The 20,979-nt window shown below is 40.6% G+C and overlaps 1 protein-coding gene across 2 annotated transcripts in view; it reads left to right on the forward strand.

The window, feature by feature from the left end:
* The window catches only part of PAMR1 (peptidase domain containing associated with muscle regeneration 1), a 97,580-nt gene that overhangs the window by 20,516 nt on the left and 56,085 nt on the right, over positions 1-20,979 (forward strand). For both annotated transcript variants that reach the window (XM_037999516.2, XM_037999517.2), the window contains exons 2-3: positions 13,611-13,787; positions 19,148-19,276. In XM_037999516.2, coding sequence (XP_037855444.1) covers positions 13,611-13,787; positions 19,148-19,276 — 306 coding nt within the window. The remainder of the gene's footprint in view (positions 1-13,610; positions 13,788-19,147; positions 19,277-20,979) is intronic.

Here is a 20,979-nt window from a genome sequence, read left to right on the forward strand (position 1 = left end):
AAAGAGCAAGAGTAGTTATACTTCTATCAGATAGAAGTAGCATACTTCTTCTATCAGATAGAAATAGCATGCCTGTTAAATACTGTGAAAACAGACAAAGAAGGTCACTATATAATATGAAGAAATCAATTCAGCAAGAGGATATAACAATTATAAATATCTATGCACCCAACAATGTATGCACCCAACAGTAGAGCACCCAAGTGTATAAAGAAAACATTAATATATCTAAAGGGAGAGAGAGACTGCAATACAATAACAGTAGGGTACTTCAACACCCCACTCCCTGTAGTGAGCAGATCATTCAATCAAAAAACAAAGAAACATTGGAGTTAAACTACACAGTAGACTAAATGAACCCAACTGACGTTTACCCAGCAGATTTTACCCAGTTGCTACAGAATGCACATTATTTTCATCAGAACATGAAATAGTTTCCAGAACAGACCATATCTTAGACATTAAAGCAACTCTTAACAAATTCAAAACAGTCAAAATTATGTCAGTTATCTTTTCTGACTATAGTGGAATAAAACTAGAAATAAATAACAAGAGGAACCTTGGAAAATACATAAATACATGGAAATTAAACAGTGTGCCCATGAATGACCAATAGGTCAATAAAGAAATTAAGAAAGAAATATAAAAATTTCTTCAACCAGAATAGGAACAGCTCCAGCCTCCAGCTCCCAGCGTGAGTGACACAGAAGATGGTTGATTTCTGCATTTCCAACTGAGGTACCAGGTTCATCTCACTGAGGTGTGTCGGACAGTCAGTGCAGGACAGTGGGTGCAGCCCAAGGAACAAGAGCCAAAGCAGGGTGAGGCATCACCTCACCCAGGAAGCACAAGGGGGAAGGGAATTCCTTTTCCTAGCCAAGGGAAACCATGACATGCAACACCTGGAAAATCAGGTCACTCCCACCCTAATACTGCACTTTTCCAAGGGTCTTAGCAAATGGCACACCAGGAGATTATATCCCACACCTGGCTCAGAGAGTCCCACGCCCACAGAGTCTCCCTCATTGCTAGCACAGCAGTCAGAGATATAACTGCAAGGTGGCAGTGAGGCTGGGGGAGTGGCGCCCACCATTGCTGAGGCTTCAGTAGGTAAACGAAGCTTCCGGGAAGCTCGAACTGGGTGGAGCCCAGCTCAAGGAGGCCTGCCTGCTTCTGTAGACTCCACCTCTGGGGACAGGGCATAGCTAAACAAAAAGCAGCAGAAACCTCTGCAGATGTAAATGTCCCCATCTGACAACTTTGAATAGAGTGGTGATTTTCCCAGCACAGAGGTTGAGATCTGAGAACGGACAGACTGCCTGCTCAAGTGGGTCCCTGACCCCCGAGTAGCCTAACTGAGAGAGCCTAACTGGGAGTAGCCTAACTGGAGTGGACCTCAAGCAAACTCCAACAGACCTGCAGCTGAGAATCCTGACTGTTAGAAGGAAAACTAACAAACAGAAAGGACATCCACACCAAAACCCTATCTGTATATCACCATCATCAAAGACCAAAGGTAGATAAAACCACAAAGATGGGGAAAAAGCAGTGCAGAAAAGCTCAAAATTCAAAAAATCAGAGTACCTCTCCCCCTCCAAAGGAATGCAGCTCCTCGCCAGCAATGGAACAAAGCTGGATGGAGAATGACTTTGACGAGTTGAAAGAAGAAGGCTTCAGTCCATCAAACTTCTCAGAGCTTAAGGAAGAACTATGAACCCAGCACAAAGAAACTAAAAAACCTTGAAAAGAGATTTGATGAATGGATAACTAGAATAACCAATGCAGAGAAGTCCATAAACGACCTGATAGAGATGAAAACCATGACATGAGAACTACATGACAAATTCACAAGCTTCAGTAACCGACTTGATCAACTGGAAGAAAGATTATCAGAGATTGAAGATCAAATGAATGAAATGAAGTGAGAAGAGAAGTTTAGAGAAAAAAGAGTAAAAAGAAATGAACAAAGCCTCCAAGAAATATGGGATTATGTGAAAAGACCAAATCTACGTCTGATTGGTGTACCTGAAAGTGACGGGGAGAGTGGAACCAAGTTGGAAAACACTCTGCAGGATATTATCCAGGAGAACTTCCCCAACCTAGCAAGGCAGGCCAACATTCAAATTCAGGAAATACAGAGAACACCACAAAGATACTCCTCGAGAAGAGCAACTCCAAGACACATAACTGTCAGATTCACCAAAGTTGAAATGAAGGAAAAAATGTTAAGGGCAGCCAGAGAGAAAGGTCGGGTTACCTACAAAGGGAAGCCCATCAGACTAACAGCAGAACTCAAACAAATTTACAGAAAGAAACAACCCCCATCAAAAAGTGGGCAAAGGATATGAACAGACACTTCGCAAAAGAAGACATTTATGCAGCCAACAGACACATGAAAAAAATGCTCATCATCACTAGCCATCAGAGAAATTCAAATCAAAAGCACAATGAGATACCATTTCACACCAGTTAGAATGGCAATCATTAAAAAGTCAGGAAACAACAGGTGTTGGAGAAGATGTGGAGAAATAGGAACACTTTTACACTGTTGGTGGGACTGTAAACTAGTTCAACCATTGTGGAAGACAGTGTGGTGATTCCTCAAGGATCTAGAACTAGAAATACCATTTGACCCAGCCATCCCATTACTGGGTATATACCCAAAGGATTATAAATCATGCTGCTATAAAGACACATGCACACGTATGTTTATTGTGGCACTATTCACAATAGTAAAGACTTGGAACCAACCCAAATGTCCATCAATGATAGACTGTATGAAGAAAATGTGGCACATATACACCATGGAATACTATGCAGCCATAAAAAAGGATGAGTTCCTGTCCTTTGTAGGGAAATGGATGGAGCTGGAAACCATCATTCTCAGCAAACTATTGTTAAGAACAGAAAACCAAACACTGCATGTTCTCACTCATAGGTGGGAATTGAACAATGAGATCACTTGGACACAGGAAGGGGAACATCACACACTGGGGCCTGTTGTGGGGTGCGGGGAGGGGGGAGGGATAGCATTAGGAGATATACTTAATGTAAATGACAAGTTAATGGGTGCAGCACAGCAACATGGCACATGTATACATATGTAACAAACCTCCACATTGTGCACATGTGCTCTAGAACATAAAGTATAATAAAAAAATTCTTCGAACAAATGATAATGGAAATACAACATACCAAAACCTATGGGATACAGCAAAAGTAAGAGGGAAGTTTGGAGCAATAAACACCTACACCAAAAAAGTGGAAGGACTTCAAAAAACCTAACAATGCACCTCAGGGAACTAGAACAACAAAAATATCCGAAATTAAGTAGAAGGAAAGAAATATAAAGATTATAGCAGAAATAAACTAAATTGAGACCAAAAAATTAAGAAGATTCAATGAAACAAAAAGTTGGTTTTTTGAAAAGATAAAATCAACAGACCTTTAGCTAAAATTAAAAAAAGAGGAATCCCAATTAAATAAAATTAGAAATGAGAAAAGACATAACCAAGACCACAGACACACAGAGAATTATTAGAGACTATTACGAACAACTATAATCCAACAAATTGGAAAACCTAGAAGAAATGGATAAATTCCAGGACACTTGCGACCTACCAAGATTGAACCAGGAATAAATAGAAAACCCCAACAAACTGGTAATGAGTAACAAGGTTGAAGCTGTAATAAAAAGTCTCCCATCAAAGAGAAGCCTAGGACCTGATGGCTTCACTGCTGAATTCTACCAAACATTTAAAGAAGAATTAATACCAATTTTCCTTAAACTCTACCAAAAAAATTGAAGAAGGAATATTTCCAAATTCATTCTATGAGGCTAGCATTGCCCTATTATCAAAACCAGATGAGGATAGAACAGCAAAAAAGATAACTAGAAGCAAATATCACTAATGAGCACAGATGCAAATATCTTCAACAAAATGCTAGCAAACTGAATTCAACAACACATTAAAAGGATCATTCACCGTGATTCACCCCAAGGATGCAAGGATGATTCAAATAATATGCAAATAAACAGACATGATACATGCATCAAAAAAACCAAGAACAAAAACCATATGATCATTTCAATAGATGCTGAAAAAGCGTTTGATAAAATTCAACATCCCTTCATGATGAAAACCCTGAAAAAATTAGACATAGAAAGAACATACTCCAAAATAATAAAGGCCATATGTGACAAACCAACAGCCAATATCGTATTTAATGGGGAAAAATTGGAAAGGTTTCCCTCTAAGATTGGGAATAAGGCAAGGACGCCCACTTCCACCACTTTTATTATTCATTATAATACTGGGAGTCTTGGCCAGAGCAATTAGACAAGAGAAAGAAATCAAGGACATCCAATTTGGAAAGGAAGATGTCAAATTAGCCTTGCTTGCAGACCAAATAATCTTATGTTTAAAAAAAAATCAAAAGACTGTACCAAAAAACTGTTAGAACTGATAAATGAATTAAGTAAAGTCATAAAATACAAATCAACCTATAAGAATCAGTAGTGTTTATATACAGCAACATAATCTGAGAAAGAAATCAAGAAAGCAACCTACTTACGATAGCTATAAAGAATATAAAATACCTAGGAGTCAATTTAACCAGAGCAGTGAAAGAGCTATACAAGAAAAACTATAAAACACTGATGAAAGAAATTAAAGAGGTCACCAGAAAATGGAAAGATATTGCATGCTTATGGATTGGGAGAATTAATTCCATTAAAATGACAATACTACTCAAAGTAATTTATAGATTTGGTGCAACCCTTAATCAAAATACCAATTACATTCTTCACAGAAATAGAAAAAAGCAATCCTAGAGTTGATATGGAATAACAAATGATTCTGAATAGTTAAAGCAATCATGAGAAAGAAAAAAAAAAAAGAAAGCTGGAGATATCACACTACATGACCTCAAAGTACACTACAAAGCTGTAGTAACCAAACCAGTGTGGTACTTATATACTAATAGACACATAGATTGGTGAAACATAATAGAGAACCCGGATACAAATCCACATTTCTTATAGCCACCTCAGTTTTGACAAAGGTACCAAGAACATACAATGGGGGAAAGAACAGTCTCTTCAATAAATCGTGCCAGGAAAACAGGATATCTATATGCAGAAGAATGAAACTTGACCCTTATTTCTTACATACAAAATCAAATCAGAATGAATTAAAGACTAAATCCAATATGAAACTATGAAGCTACTAAAAGAAAACATTGGGGAAATGCTCCAGGACATTGATCTGGGCAAAGATTTTTCAGGTAAAACCTCAAAAGCATGGTAATGAAAGCAAAAATGGACAAATGGGATTATTAATACATTGAGCCAGAAGGCTTACACACAGCAAGGGAAACAATCAACAAAGTGAAGAGACAACCACAGAATGAGAGAAAATATTTGCAAGCTATCCATCTGACAAGGGATTAATAAGCAGAAGATACAATGTGCTAAAACAACTCAATAGCAAAAAAGAAAAAAAAATCTGATTTAAAAATGGGCAAAACCATCAATGACAGACTGGACAAAGAAAATGTGGTACATATACACCACGGAATACTATGCAGCCATAACAAGGAATGAGATCATGTCCTTTGCAGGGACATGGATGAAACCGGAAGCCATTATCCTCCGCAAACTAAGACAGGGACAGAAAACCAAACACCACATGTTCTCACTTATAATTAGGAGCTGAAAAATGAGAACACATGGACACAGGGAGGGGAATAACCCACACTGGGGCCTGTCAGAGGAAGGTGGGTTGGGGGAGAGCATTAGGAAAAAGAGCTAATGCATGCCAGGCTTAATACCTGGGTGATGGGTTGGTAGGTGCAGCAAACCATCATGGCACATGTTTACCTATGTACCAAACCTGCACATCTTGCTCATGTACCCCAGAACTTAAAAATTAATTAATTAATTAAATTTAAAAATGGGCAAAAGATCTGAATAGACTTTTCTCAAAAGTAGACATACAAATGGTCAACAGGCATATGAAAAACTGCAGATAAATCAAATCAAAACCACAGTGAGATACCACCTCAACCCAGTTAAAATGGCTTTTATCAGAAAGACAGGCAATAACATGCTGGTGAAGATACAGAGAAAGAGGGACCCTGGTACAGTGTTGGTGGGAATGTATATTAGTGCAGCCATTATGGAAAACTGTATGGAGGTTTCTCAGCAAACTAAAAATAGAACTACCATGTGATCCAGCAGTTCCACTACTGGGAATATATCCAGAAGAAAGGAAATCAATATCTCAAAGAGACATCCCTACTCTTATGTTTATTGCAGCACTATTCATTATAGACAAGATATGGAATCAACCTAAGTACCCATTGGTGGATGATTGCTGAAAGAAAATGTGGTACCTATATATAAGGGAGTATTATTTATTTATGCAAAAGAATGAAATCCTGTTATTTGCAGCGACATGGATAGAACTGGAGGTTATCATGTTAGGTGAAATAAGCAAGCACAGAACCACAAATATTGCATGTTCTTACTCATATGTGGAAGCAGTGATCCTGATCCTGTGTAGGCCTAGGCTAATATGTATGTTTGTGTCTTAGTTTTCAACAAATAAGTTTAAAAAGTAAAAAAATAAATAAATAAATAAAATAAAAAAAATTAAAAAGAGGAAAAAAGCATATAGAATAAAAATATAAAGAAAATATTTTTGTACAACTGTACTTGTGTTTATGTTTTAAGTTGTTGTAAAAGACTCAAAAAGTGAACACTAAAAAGTTTATTGGCTGGGTGCAGTGGCTCACACCTGTAATCTCAACACTTTGGGAGGCCAAAGCAGGTGAATTGCTTGAGCCCGGCAGTTCAAAACCAGTCTGGGCCACATGATGAAACCCTGTCTCTACAAAAATAATACAAAAATTAGCCGGGCCTGGTGGCGCCTGCCTGCAGTTCCAGCTACTTGGGAGGCTGAAGTGGGGGGATCGCTTGAGTTTGGGAAACGGAGGTTGCAGTGAGCTGAGATTGTGCCACTGCACTCCAGCCTGGGCGACAGAGCGAGACTCCGTCTCAAAAAAAAAAAAAAAAAAAAAAAGTTTATAAAATTAAAAAGTTACAGAAAACTAAGGTTAATTTATTACTGAAGCAAATATTTTTGATAAATTGAGTGTAGGCTAAGTGTATGGTGTTTATAAAGTCTACAGTAGTGTACAGTGAAGGCCTATGACATTTACTCACCATTCACTCACTGACTCACCCAGAGCAATTTCTAGTCCTGTAAGCTCTGTTCATGGTAAGTGCCCTATATAGCTGTTCCATTTTTTAAAATCTTTTATACCATATTTTTTCTGTTTAGATATGTTTAGATACACCAGTACTCACCATTGTGTTACAATTGCCTATAGTATTCAGTACAGTAACATGCTATACAGGTTTGTAGCCTGTGTATAGGTGTGTAGTAGGCTATACCACTTAGATTTGTGTTAAATACACTCTGATGTTCACACAACGATGAAATTGCTTAATGACACATTTCACAGAACATATCCCTGTCGTTAAGTGATGCAGAGCTGTAGATGGATTTCTTTCTGTAATTTTATTTAAACCTCGCTAACCCTATGAGGTCTGTAGATTTGGTGCTAATGCACCTTCATGACCACTCATTCATTCTTCTAGCATTCTAAGTTTTCCTTATCATGGTTTATGATTATGTATGTGTGGGGTCATTTGACCAATGTCTTCTCTATTGAACTGTGAGCACCATCAGGCTAGTGATGGTGTCCATTTTTTTCTTATTGCATTCCAGCGCCCCATCTCTTGCCTAGGACGTAGTCAACACTCAATAAATACTTGTAGAATGAAAGAATGAATTCATCATTCACCCTTGCTCTAGGCATTGTGCTCAGTGGGGAAAATGAGGAACAGAGTGGTTCAAAGACTTGCTGTGGGCTAACCTTTCTTTCAGGAAGTCCCGGTATGTTAGTCCCCTGCAGATACTGCAACAAATTACCACAACTTTAGGGCCTTAAAACAGTACACATGCATTACCTTCCAGTCGTGAAGGTCAGAAGTCGAAAATGAATCTTACAAGGCTAAAATCAAAGGGTTGGCAGGGTTGCTTTCCTTCCAGATGTTCTGCAGGAGAATCTGTTTCTTTGCCTTTTCAGACTTCTAGAGGCTGCCTGCCTCTTTGGATTGTGGTCCTACAGTCCATCTTCAAAGCACATCACTCTAACCTCCATTTCTGTCAGCAGACTTCCTTTCTGACTCTGACCCTCCTGTCTCCCTCTTACAGGGGTCCTTGTGACTACATTGGTTCCACCTGGATATTACAACATATGCTTCCCATCTCAAAATCCTTAAATTAGTCACATCTGTGAAATCCCTTCTGCCAGGATTCCCTGGGGTCATTCCCTTAGCCTGAGATGGATCTTACCTATAAAGTAAATAATCATGAAGTCAAGAGGGCTGAGGTGGGCTTGCTCATTGGAGTAAAGAGAAATGGATCTTATCTATGAAATAAAGAGTAATGGAGTAAAGAGGGCTGAGGTGGGCTTGCTCATTGGAGTAAAGAGAAATGCCAGTGAAGGTATTTTAGGGAATTAATTCCTGGGTAAAAGGGAGGCCCCTGGTATGTGACAGGCCGGAGGTGACGAGTCTGCTGCTTAGGGGCAAACGGGGAGTGGAACAAACCTTAAATAGCCTTCCGTGTTGATGTACAGAATCTTATAAAAGTTGCAAATTATTTACCCTGTTGGTGTACCCCCTTGAGTTATTAGTATTTACAAAATTCTTAGAAAACCTAGAAGAATGTAGTGCTTGCCGCAGGGTGAATAGAGGGAGGGGGTGTGAGGCATGAGCCACATCCCATGGGCATATTCACTGTTCAGAGAGTGGAACAAACATATATCTGTACAGGGTGGGGGCTGGAGTCCAGAAATATGGACCCAAGGCAGGCCACCTGGACCTTCATGTCTAGATACCTCACTGTGGGAGGAAAGGCACCCAGCTCTGGTATCAACAAATTAGAGGCAAAGCCAGCTCTCCTGGCTCATGGCTCCAAGCTGAACCCACTGGATGGAAATATTTGACTGCTGAAGAAAGGTTAGCTCTTGAGTTCAGGCTGAATTCATTCAACAGATACTTGTTCAGCGCCTCTGTGTGCCAACCAGCCCTGTCCTGGCAGTGGTGAACAAGTTTGATGTGGCTCCTGTTAGCTTATGGGCATGAAAGGGAGGCAGACACTCGGCAGGTAAATGAGAACAGCAAACGATTCTAAACTGTGGTAAGGACCAGGATACTGAGGATACTGAGACAGAAATAACCACGGATGGGATGGAAGGGGTGTGCATTTCAGAGGGGAATGCCAGGGAGGACCTCTCTGAACACACGTCATTAACGTGAAGGCCTGAGACAGAGGCCTGGGGAGAACCAAATATGGGGTCCCAAGGTGGGCCAGAGCTTGGTGGTTTTGAGAAATGGAGAGAAGGTGGGAAACAGTGGCCAGTAAAAGCTTGACGGAGTTGGGAGACCATAGACCTCAAAGGCCTTGTGGGCCGTGACAGAGGATTTGAGGGTTATTCCAAAAAGCAGTGGGAAGCAAGGTGACCATTTTAAGCAAGAAATTGATCTGACATGTATAAAAAACAATCTCCTTGAGAAATAATGGGCATTCTCTATTGTTTTTCTTTTTTTCTTTTTAAGCTGTTAGTTTCTGAATGCTTAGTACATACTGGGTGCTGTGCTAAGCTGTTTATAGGCATTATTTTGTCTAGTATTTTCAACAGGCCTAAATTGGAGAAAATGTACTCATTTTACTGGATACTAAACTGAGGCTGAGAGAGTAACGTAACTTTGCCAAGGCAAGTAGCAGAGGGAGATTCCAAACCCAGGTCTGTCGACTCCCATGTTTGAGCCTCTAACCGATTTGTTTTCTCTCAGTCTCCCTCCCCTACTTTTCACAATTAAAACATTGTGGTAATATCTATAGATAGCATAAAATGTGCCCTTTTTTGGTATCACAAATACCAAAATTTGAATAATTTGAATAACGGGCTATACCACATGGATTTAACACACTACAGCATATTATTAATAATACACATTCCACTAGGAAAACTTGGCACAGGTAGGAGCTTGTGATCTAAAAAAGAACTCGTGCAGGATTCATAATCTTTGCTTCTTTCAAGCAAGCTTAGTTTTTGTCCTGTGCATATGGCCTGTGTTTATTTTCATCCCATGGCCTTTGGGTGTGCTATTCTTTCTAACTGGATGACTTCCCTTCATTCTCTCAGCCTTTGAAAATATGATTTTTTTTTCTATGTTAAAAAGAAGCTATATATATATAAAAGAAAGCTGTATTGAGTGAGAACTTTTAGATATTTTACTTGCAATGAGAAAGAAGAAAAGAAGTTGAATGTTATAATGTAGTGCAGTAATAAACATCAGTAGAGTGACATGTTATAGTTGATCAGTCACCATTTATTGAAAATTCAGAGTGGTCAACATGGTCTTAGGGTTTATGGACACACAAAAACATTTTACCTATAGGAAGATATAAATGTACAATGAGGGGAGAGAGAGCTAAGGGGTTAAGCAGAGTGCAGATAATCAGAGGAGGAATGGAAGGATAGAGAAGGCTAAGAAAATGTGCCATTTTAGCCATTTTAAGTGTGTAATTCTGTGGCATTAATTAGATTCCTGTGACTGTGCAACGATCACCTCTATCTAGTTCACCACCGCAAACAGAAACTCTGTAACCATTAGGCAACAACTCTCCATTCAGCTTTCCCCTAGCTCCTGGTAACCTTTAGTCTACTTTCTGTCTCTATGAATTTGCCTATTGTAGATACTGCATTGAAGTAGAGTCAGACAATATTTGTCCTTTTGTGTTTGGCTTCTTTTGCTTGGCATGATTTCAAGGTTCATCTACATTGTAGCACATAGCAGCTCTTCCTTCCTTTTCACAGCTGAATAATAGTCCATTGCATGCACATACCTCATTTTTTATTTTTTAGATTATTATTATTACTTTGAGACAAAAGTCTTGGTCTGTCCTCCAGGCTGGTGTCCAGTGACACCGTCTTGGCTCACTGCAACCTCTGCCCCCTGGGTTCAAGCGATTCTCGTGCCTCCGCCTCCTAAGTAGCTGGGATTACAGGTGTGCACCACCGCTCCCGGCTAATTTTTTGTATATTCAGTTGAGTTGAGGTTTCACCATGTTGGCTAGGCTGGTCTCGAACTCCTGGCCTCAAGTGATCTGCTTGCCTTGGCCTCCCAAAGTGTTGGGATTACAGGTGTGAGCCACTGTGTTCGGCCCATATGCTTCATTTCGTTTATCCATTCATCTCTTGATGGAAAATTGGGTTATTTCCACCTTTCGGCCATTGTGAATGAACATTGGCATACAAGCATCTCTGAGTCTCTGTTTTCAATTTTTTAGATCTATACCTAGAAGTGTAATTGCTGGGCAATTCTGTTTAGCTTTTAGAGGAACTGCCAAACTGTTTTCCACAGGGGCTGCACCATTTCACATTTCTATCAGCAATGTACAAGGGTTCCAATTTCTCTGCCTCTTTGCCAACACTTGTTTTCCATTTTTTCCCTTGGTTTGGATCATAGCCACCCTAGTAAGTGGTAGCTCATTGTGATTTTGATTTGCATTTCCCAAATGACTTGTGATGTTAAACATCTTTGCATGTGCTTTTTGGCCGTTTATATAGCTTCTTTGGAGAAATGTCTATTCAAGTCATTTGCTCATTTAAAAAACTATGTTGTTTGTCTTTTTTATGGTTGAGTTGTACGAGTTTTAGAAATATGTCCTGGATATCAAGCCTTTATCAGAAATATTTTCTGATATTTTCTCCCATTTTATGGGTGGTCTTTTCACTTATTTGATAATGTCCTTTGCCGCACAAACATTTTTAATTTCGATAAAGTCAAATTCATTTTTATTTTGTTGCTCCTGCTTTTGGTGTCATATCTAAGAATCCATAGCCAAATCCAAGATCATGGATGGAGATTTACTCCTGTGTTTCCTTCTGCTGTTTCGTGCTTTTAACCATTAAATTCTTATCCAGATTTTAGAAGTCATTCACTTTGTCAGCAAATCATCAGAGACATGGGAAGCACAGCTAAGTAAGTCATGGTGGTCCCCCTGAAGGGGCTCAGACAGTAGTGGTGGAAACAAATCTCAGTGGTGATTATGCTGTGATGATGTAGCCATTCATTCCCAAACACCAATGTGAGGATCTTTTCTGGTCCACTAATGTTTGTGGAAAAATGATTTAAAAAGTCAAATTTTCATAAAACTAAATTTATTCCATTTAAATAACTGTCCCACATTGTGCAAGTGGCTGCCTTCTATGATATTGGCATGTTCTTATGACCTGAGGCTAAGAGTAGATGATGACACTTTCTTTAAATGGCTCTACTTGGAAAATTGAGAGTGGCCAACCCTGTGTCACACTTCCTAATTTAGGGAGGAAACTATGAAATTCAAGGGTTTAGAAGCCACTGCAGATGCTAGAGTTCATTTATGTGGGCCTGCGAAGCATGCTGGTGATCCCTGCCTGGAGTTTCTTGGGAAGGGTTTGTGGGGATCTTGTCCAGATTCACTTCCTCAAATATCTGATTTATTTCAGCTGTAATTGTCATCTTTGTGCAAAATTTTTAGAAATGGAGAGTGGGGAAAATGAAGAGGAAATCAAAACTAGAAGGTCTGTTTCTTAGCCTGACTTTTTTCGGGCAGCCTCTGACTGATTCCTCTTATAGGTTTTGCCAGATGGTTTTTGTTTTTATTGAAGGTATATATAAAAAAAGAAAATGAGAAGGAAAAAATCCTGCACAGAAAGGGATTTTTTTTTTTTTTTTCTTATGGGAAAGAACACTCAGTTGCACTTGGCGCCTGAATGAAGTTGGGCTAATGAGTTCACCATTGTAAAACAGTGAAATTCTCCCAAACATACTAATTAAGGTACTTTTTGTCTTTTCTGTTGGTTTTCGCTTTGGAGGTACTATGAAAATAGTACACTGAAAAATTGAGGGGCCGAGTTTGGAAGACATGACATAGTCTCTACTGGGCAATCGGCCTTGCACTTGAATGACCTGGTGTGGAGACTGGTCTCCAAATTTTCTGATGGCCCACATTCCTGGGCTGCAGTGTGTAGTCATGCAGTTTAATGGCTGCCTATGGATCTGTGCAGTGCACAACCTGTGTAGTCATAAACAGCGGCCTGATGTATTCTAACAAAAATATAAATGAGCATAGACACCTAAGAGATGTGTGCTGGTTTATAAATTATATACTTTAAGTTCTATTGTCAATCCACCTAGATTATATAATGATGAAACTTGATTTCATTTTTTAAAGATAAAAATAAAAATGAAGAGCAGTTAAAACAAATTTCATCTATGCTCCCATGGGTGGTTTCAAATATTCCTTGGGGTAGGTCTCCCTATTTTGGAGACATTGGCCTGGGAAGAATTCACGTGGATCTTCTTTCTCATTCAGGCAGGGCAATGCATTCATAGGGCAAAGTTGCCTCTTAGCAGTAGAGTACTTAAGAGTCTTACCACTCCCTGCCAGGCCCTAGCCTCACCTGCTGGTTTTCCATTTCAGAGTACACAGTCATTAATGAAGCCTGTCCTGGAGCCGAGTGGAATATCATGTGTCGGGAGTGTTGTGAATATGATCAGATTGAGTGCGTCTGCCCCGGAAAGAAGGAAGTTGTGGGTTATACCATCCCTTGCTGCAGGAATGAGGAGAATGAGTGTGACTCCTGCCTGATCCACCCAGGTGAGTGTGGAATGGGAGACTTCAGGTTGCCTTCACGTTGTTGGAGGCAATGAACAGGAACAGACTGAACGCCTGAATTCTAGCAGGCAGCCGTCAGGAGGCTGTGGTGCCATGATTATGAAAAGTGACACAATTCAGCCTATTCTAACTAAAGGCACAGCAATAAAAGGAGTCAGTACTCTTTTCAGTGTTAAACTTGTACAACTTTGAATTCATTCACTCATTCATTTAACAAGCTGACTGAGCAGCTTTATGTACCAAGTCAGATACTAGGAATACAATGATAAAACAAAAGACACACTCCGGCATTCCCAGAGCTTATAGCCTGGGGGGATATGGAGAACAGGCAGCTACCATACAGTGTAGTAAATGCTATGATAGAGAAGCATGGGGGACTATGGCAACATGGATGGGAATGGGGGCAGGTGGGAGGAAAGTCAGTGAAGACTTACTAGAGAAGGTGGTGAGCATGCTGATGGGAGAAGCAGACTAAACGAGGTGAGGGGGCTCGGGAGGAGAAGTCAAGCCACAGAGGATAACATGTGCCAAGGTCCTGTGGCAAGAGGAAGCATGGGGTTTTGGGAGATGCAAGTAACAGTCTGGCAGGAGAAATGTGTATGTGATGAGAGACCTGGATAAATGGAGAGAGGGAGGGAGAGGGAGAGGGAGAGGGAGAGGGAATGAATGAATGAGAAAAGATTAAGAGAGAGCAATCTGAAGGGAGGAACAGGAGCCAGATCCTGAAGTGCTTTGCAAACTGTGCTTCAGAGTTTAGGCTATATACTGAAGATATTTTGGTAACACTGGAAATCTTTTAGTAAAGAAGGGAAAGCAGATTTTTCTCTTTAGCTGTGGTATGGGAAAAGGACAAGCATGACTAGAGGCAGGAAAGAAATAATGGGGACCTCAATAAAGGTACAAGCTCTATGGATGGAGAGAGGTAGAGGGATTTGGGATCTGAGAGTGGAACTGACCACACATTGGGATCTATTGGGTAGGATAGGAGAGGGAAGGCAAGAACAGAGTCAAGTCTGATGCTCTGGTTTCTGAGCTGGACACTTGGGAAATGGTTCCAGTGATATGAATGTGTCTTTGGATGAAATGAGACCTTCTAGCAGTTACTTCTTTGTGGTGATTATTGATCTTTCAATATCTCCCACTTGATATGTACAGTCAAAATATTACATGTTAAAATCAATTGATATAGTTCCTTTCTCTGTTTTGTGATGTCACCTATTTGATATACAAATAGGTTTGTTGTTTTTATGTGTTTTCCATATTTGAAAACACAAGCAGATGTATATATACATATATATTTTTCCTCTTCCTACACAAAAGATCGCATATCATAAGCATTGCTAACCATCTTGATTTTTTCTTTTACTATTTTTTGAGACAGTGTTTCACTCTGTTACCCAGGCTGGAGTGTAGTAGCTCAATCATGGCTCACTGCAGCCTCTGCCTCCCAGGCTCAGGTAATCCTCCTACCTCAGCCTCCTGAGTAGCTGAGACTACAGGCAAGTGCCACCACGCCTGAGTAATTTTTGTATTTTTTATAGCGATGGAGTTTCCCCATGTTGCCCAGACTTGTCTCGAACTCCTGTGCTCAAGCGATCTGCCTGCCTCAGCCTCCCTAAGTTCTGGGATTACAGGGATGAGCCCTGGAGCCTGGCCTTGCTTTTATCTCTTAACAATATATGCTGGAGGTCACTCTATGTTAGTATGAAACCATGTTCTTCATTTGTTTATATGGTTGCATGTAACTGCAACCATGTGTGGATTACCATAGTTTATGAACATTTGGGTTGTTTCCATCCTTTTGCTGTTTACAGTACTACAATGACTACCTTTAGGCATACATCACTTAGTAGTTTTGCAGTGTATTTTAGAGGTAGATTCCTAGAAGAGGGATTGCTGAGTCAAAGGGGGGCACATACGTCGCTTCCCAGCCTTGCTTTGCCATGTTTTCTCCATACATTTGACATTTTTTCCAGCAGTGTGTGAGAGTACTGTTTTCCCTAAGCCTTGCAACACGATGTGTCATTTTGCATGTTTGCCAGTCTCATAGGTGGGATTGTGGATAGTTTCAGTTTGCATTTCTATCATTATGATAGATAATGATCTTCTCTCTGCTGGTGGCAGTGGAGCAGCAGGATCAGGGTCGAGGGGCACCAATGGCAGGGATGTCAATGGTGACTTCTAGTAGCATCTGGTAGCACCAGGGTCCTCACTGGGCCAGTGTGGTTTCCTGTAGTTCTAGGTTGTATAGCTCTGCATTTGGTCCCCTGGCCCTTCTAGCAACTTTGTGAACTATCTAATGTCTTTTTTTCCTTTTTAATTGATATATAATATTTGTACACGTTTATGGGGTACATGTGATATCTTGTTACTTGCATAGAATGTGTAACAATCAAGTCAGAGTATTTAGGGTATCCATCACCCTGGGTATTTATTATTTCTGTATTTAGTGTCTTTTTAGTATAGCCTTGTTCATCTTAATCACCAGGCTGGTGTCTGTGGCTTATATCTAAGCACTCTGATGTGACTATGCTAAGAAAGAGAGTTGGCCAGGGCTGCTGATAGGATTTGGCTCTGTGTCCCCACCCAAATCTCATCTTGAATTGTAATAATCCCCACAGGTTGTGGAAGGGATCTGGTGGGAGGTAATTGAATCATGGGGGCAGGTCTTTCCCATGCTGTTCTCATGATAGTGAATACGTTTCACGAGATCTGATGGTTTTATAAGTGGCAGTTCCCCTGCACATGCTCTCTTGCCTGCCACCATGTAAGACATGACTTTGCTCCTCATTTGCCTTCCACCATGATTGTGAGGCCTCCCCAGCCATGTGGAACTGTGTGTCAATTAAACCTCTTTCCTTTATAAATTAACCAGTCGCAGGTGTGTCTTTATTAGCAGTGTGAGAACAGACTAAGACAGCTACTGGGGGCAGACTCAGTCCATTTGCCTCCTCAGCAGTGATGAGATAGGGAGTTAAAGAGGGGGAATTGGCATGTAAGTAAAGATAGTCTTTGGAAGGCACAGTGACCCTGCAGGGACCCAGTTTTGGGTCACATGACTACTGGAATTTGACAAATCATACAGTCATATCTCAATATCCACGAGGGACTGTTTCCACAACCCCTGCAGACACCAACATCCACAGATGCTCAAGTCCCTCAGTTGGCCCTGTGGAACTCCAGGGCTCTGCATCCTGTGAGTACTGTATTTTTTAGCCATGGTTGGTTGAATCCATGCATGTCAAACCTGTGAATACAGAGGGCCAGCTGTATTAGCAACTCATCTTCTCTGATAGAAGGGGACACTGGAAGAAGGGAAGCAAAATCAGGATAGTGTGGAAAGAGAGAGCTATGTGTCTCTCTCCTACAGTAACCACACGTACATACACTACAGCCCAAGGAAAACCTAATTTCAGCTGAAAGCAAAGAAGCATACTATCAGCTCGAGGAAATGCTGTTTATCTTAAGAAATTCAGAAGCTTGGATTAGCCATTCCTTCTTCCTTCCTTCCTTCATTCACTCAAATAATATTTATTGAACACTTACTATGTGCAAGCCACTCTGTGGTGCTGTGGATACAATGTTGGACAAGATACAGTCCTTGACTTAAGTCTATTATAGGAAAACAGATAATAGGCTGTAAAAATTGAGCATGCTGTATGCAGTGGCAGGGATAAGAGTTCATATTTTGTATTATAGATACTATGTGCAGGCACTTTACTTGTGATAATTTAATTAAAAATTAAAACAGTCTGAAGAGGTAGATACGATGTCTAATCCCAGGGTTAGGCCATTCTCACATTTCTGTAAAGAAATACCTGAGACTGGATAATTGATAAGAAAAGAAGTTTAATTGGCTTACGGTTCTGTAGGCTGTACAGAAAGGATGGTGGCATCTGTTTCTGGGGAGGCCTCAGGGAGCTTTTACTCATTGAGGAAGGTAAAGCATGAGTGAAAGTAGCACAAGAGAAGGGGGAGGTGCCACACACTTTTAAACAACCAGATCTCAAGAGAACTCGCTCACTATCGCAAGGACAGTACCAAGGGGATAGTGCTAAACCATTCATGAGAAAGCCACTCCCATGGGCCAGGTGCGGTGGCTCACGCCTGTAATCTCAGTACTTTGGGATGCCAGTGTGGGCGGATCATGAGGTCAAGAGATCGAGACCATCCTGGCCAAAATGATGAAACCCCATCTTTACTAAAAATACAGAAATTAGCTGGGTGTGGTGGCACACACCTGTAGTTCCAGCTACTCGGGGGGCTGAGGCAGGAGAATCACTTGAAGCTGGGAGGTGGAGGTTGCAGTGAGCTGAGATTGCACCACTGCACTCCAGCATGGGTGACAGAGCGAGACTCCGTCTAAAAAAAGAAGAAAAACACACACTCCCATGATCCAATCACCTCCCACCAGGCCCCACCTCCAACATTGGGGATTATATTTCAACATGAGTGTTGGGTGTGGACACAGATCCAAATCATAACACCCAATTGGACAAATGAGGACACTGAGTCACAGAAAGCTTAACCAATTTGCCGAAGGACACACAGCTGCACAATGGCAGAGCCAGAACTTAGTTCTCTGTTTTGCTAAGTGGGATTGAATCATTTGTACTTTCTCTCACGACCTCCGACTCCCTCAAGAGACCACGTTTCTAAACTAGTCCTTGTTGCAGAATCACGCAAACGCCTCTGGTGTGGCCTGCTGGTTGCGGGGAGCCGGACACATTCCGGGGTGAGCCTGTTGTTAGACAGGAGAGTTGTTTCCAATGGCATACTTTCATCACAGAAGTATATGACATAGAAGAGTATTTAATAGCACAGGAAGATATTTACTATCTATTATGAAATTCAAAAGTAAGTTACAAAAACAATGTACCATAAGTCATAAGTCTAATTTAAAAAATATATGTGTATATAGGCAGAGAAAGACTGTTAGCAATAGTTTGGGTGATGGGGTTTTAGATATTTTTTATTTAATTCTTTTTGCTGGTCTAAATTTTCTAAAACTTCCACAATAAACATGTAACACATTTATACAAAAGACTCTATATTGATAGATTCTTCCTTTTCCTGCAGGCAGTTTCGTGTTACTTTAAAACACCAGCCACTACCTGGGATACTCGTTGAGACCCCCCCTTCTAAACTCTCCAGTCTGAATTCTGGGACCTCTAGCAGTTTCCTTGAGATGAGAGGTTCTTCCTCCGGGCTCTGACACCTTTCTAGGCCCAGATACTCTTAGTTGAGACAGGACCCTGAGAAGGTGCAGTTGTGCTCCCATGCAGCTGATTAGAGCCCGCAAGTGCTTTGGCCTAACACTTCTCTTCTTGGGAATGTTTCAGGTTGTACCATCTTCGAAAACTGCAAGAGCTGCCGAAATGGCTCATGGGGGGGTACGCTGGATGACTTCTATGTGAAGGGGTTCTACTGTGCCGAGTGCCGAGCAGGCTGGTATGGAGGAGACTGCATGCGTAAGTAGACCTTGACCTAGCTCTATCTCTAGTGCACACTGTCTTAAAGTCTTAGCTTACAATGGACCAAGATTTATCTCCTTGGAATCTGAGTTTTGGAAAGCCTGCAGCCAGAGGGCTTTCTAGGTAAAACTATAAAAACAAAGATGGGTTTCCATCTGCAAGGTGTGGATTGTGAACATTTGTTTGAATTCTTGGCCACAGGAGGTTTATGTCTACTCTTCAGTCTCCTCTTTCTAAGCGAGGCCAAGGCTTTCTGCTCTATGCATTCCAGAAGCAATTGCATGGTAGCCTTGGTCAGCGAACAGTGACTAAGTCTTCAGAAATGTTGTCTGTAGTGCACTGTACATATGAATTTCTGTTGGTAAATTTCTTGAATCCTGAATTAAATTCCTGGAACCCACAGCAAATTGCTAGCATGCCTTTTGTTCAGGGAAAGAGATTCTTTCTGGCATCTGCTTGATGTGAGAGAATTACTTAGTTTTTATTAGAGTTCTGTGAGTTTCAACAATTCTTTGAAAATGGAGTGGAAATCTAATCTCTCGTTCAGTCCAGGATTCCCCTCCACAGTGCCCTGATTGATAAATGTCCCTCTGAGAGTCTGTATCTCAAGCAATGTACAAATTGCTTTTATTTCACTAACTTATTCCATATGCCTCCTCCTTGAATCAGAAGTAGTTAGAATGGTCTTACAGTCTAATTTTCTCCTATGAATGATATTTCCAGTTTACAGAGATGGAGGATCGAGTGTGGTTGGTATCTTTGACCGATATAATCTGTACTGAAATACCCTCAGTTTCAAGACTCTGTGGCTAAGGATGAGTATATGGTCTGCAGCTGAGAAATTCAACTATACCAGGAGAAGGGGCTTGTTGGCACTTCCAGGTGAACTGCGGAGTTCAGTTATCCATAATACAGATACTTTTTAAGTGTTGGTCTCGGTTGCAGGTCTAAAACTTCGATGTCATTTTAGATGGTTTCTTGTAAATTTAATTCAGTACCTGGCAGATTATGTTCCAGGTAGGTCAGCCACAATATTTAACTCTGGTCTTCTTTGGCAGCTGTTCTATGGAGACTGTATCACATAATGAGCAGAATACAAGCTCTCGAATGAAACAGACCTGGGTTTAAATAATGTTTTTGTCTATTGCTGCCAGTATGACCTTGGACAAGTCATCTAATCTTGCTAATATCAGTGTCCTTTTATAAAAAAGGAGAATAAGGCTACCTACCTCATAAGGTTGATTTGAGGATTAAATGAGATAATGTATGTGAAGCACCTAGTTCTCTGACAATAGTAAAAGCTCAATTAATGCAATAAATACATCACTATTATCCTATATGCTCCTTAATTACTGAATTGTTAGGTGATTCAGAAAGAAGACTACTCTTCTTCCTTTCGTTTCTTTTCCTTTCTTCTGAGATGGGGTCCTTCTGTATTGCCCAGGCTGGCCTCAAATTCCTGGACTCAAGCAATCCTCCTGTTTCAACCTCTCAAATAGTGGGGACTAGAGGCACATGCCACCATGCCTGACAAAACTACTTTCAATAATAGTTTGGGATAGTCATAATTAAAGCTGTAGTGCACAGCTTTAGACTTCACATTGACCTTTGGATTATATAGGATCACTTGGGGTTCTTCCCTGCTTTGGATCATATGGAAGATTGCTCTTTCTCTGTGCACATGAGAGGGAAAGGGGGAT

The sequence above is a fragment of the Chlorocebus sabaeus genome, chromosome 1, assembly GCF_047675955.1.
Source record: "Chlorocebus sabaeus isolate Y175 chromosome 1, mChlSab1.0.hap1, whole genome shotgun sequence".
NCBI lineage: Eukaryota > Metazoa > Chordata > Mammalia > Primates > Cercopithecidae > Chlorocebus > Chlorocebus sabaeus.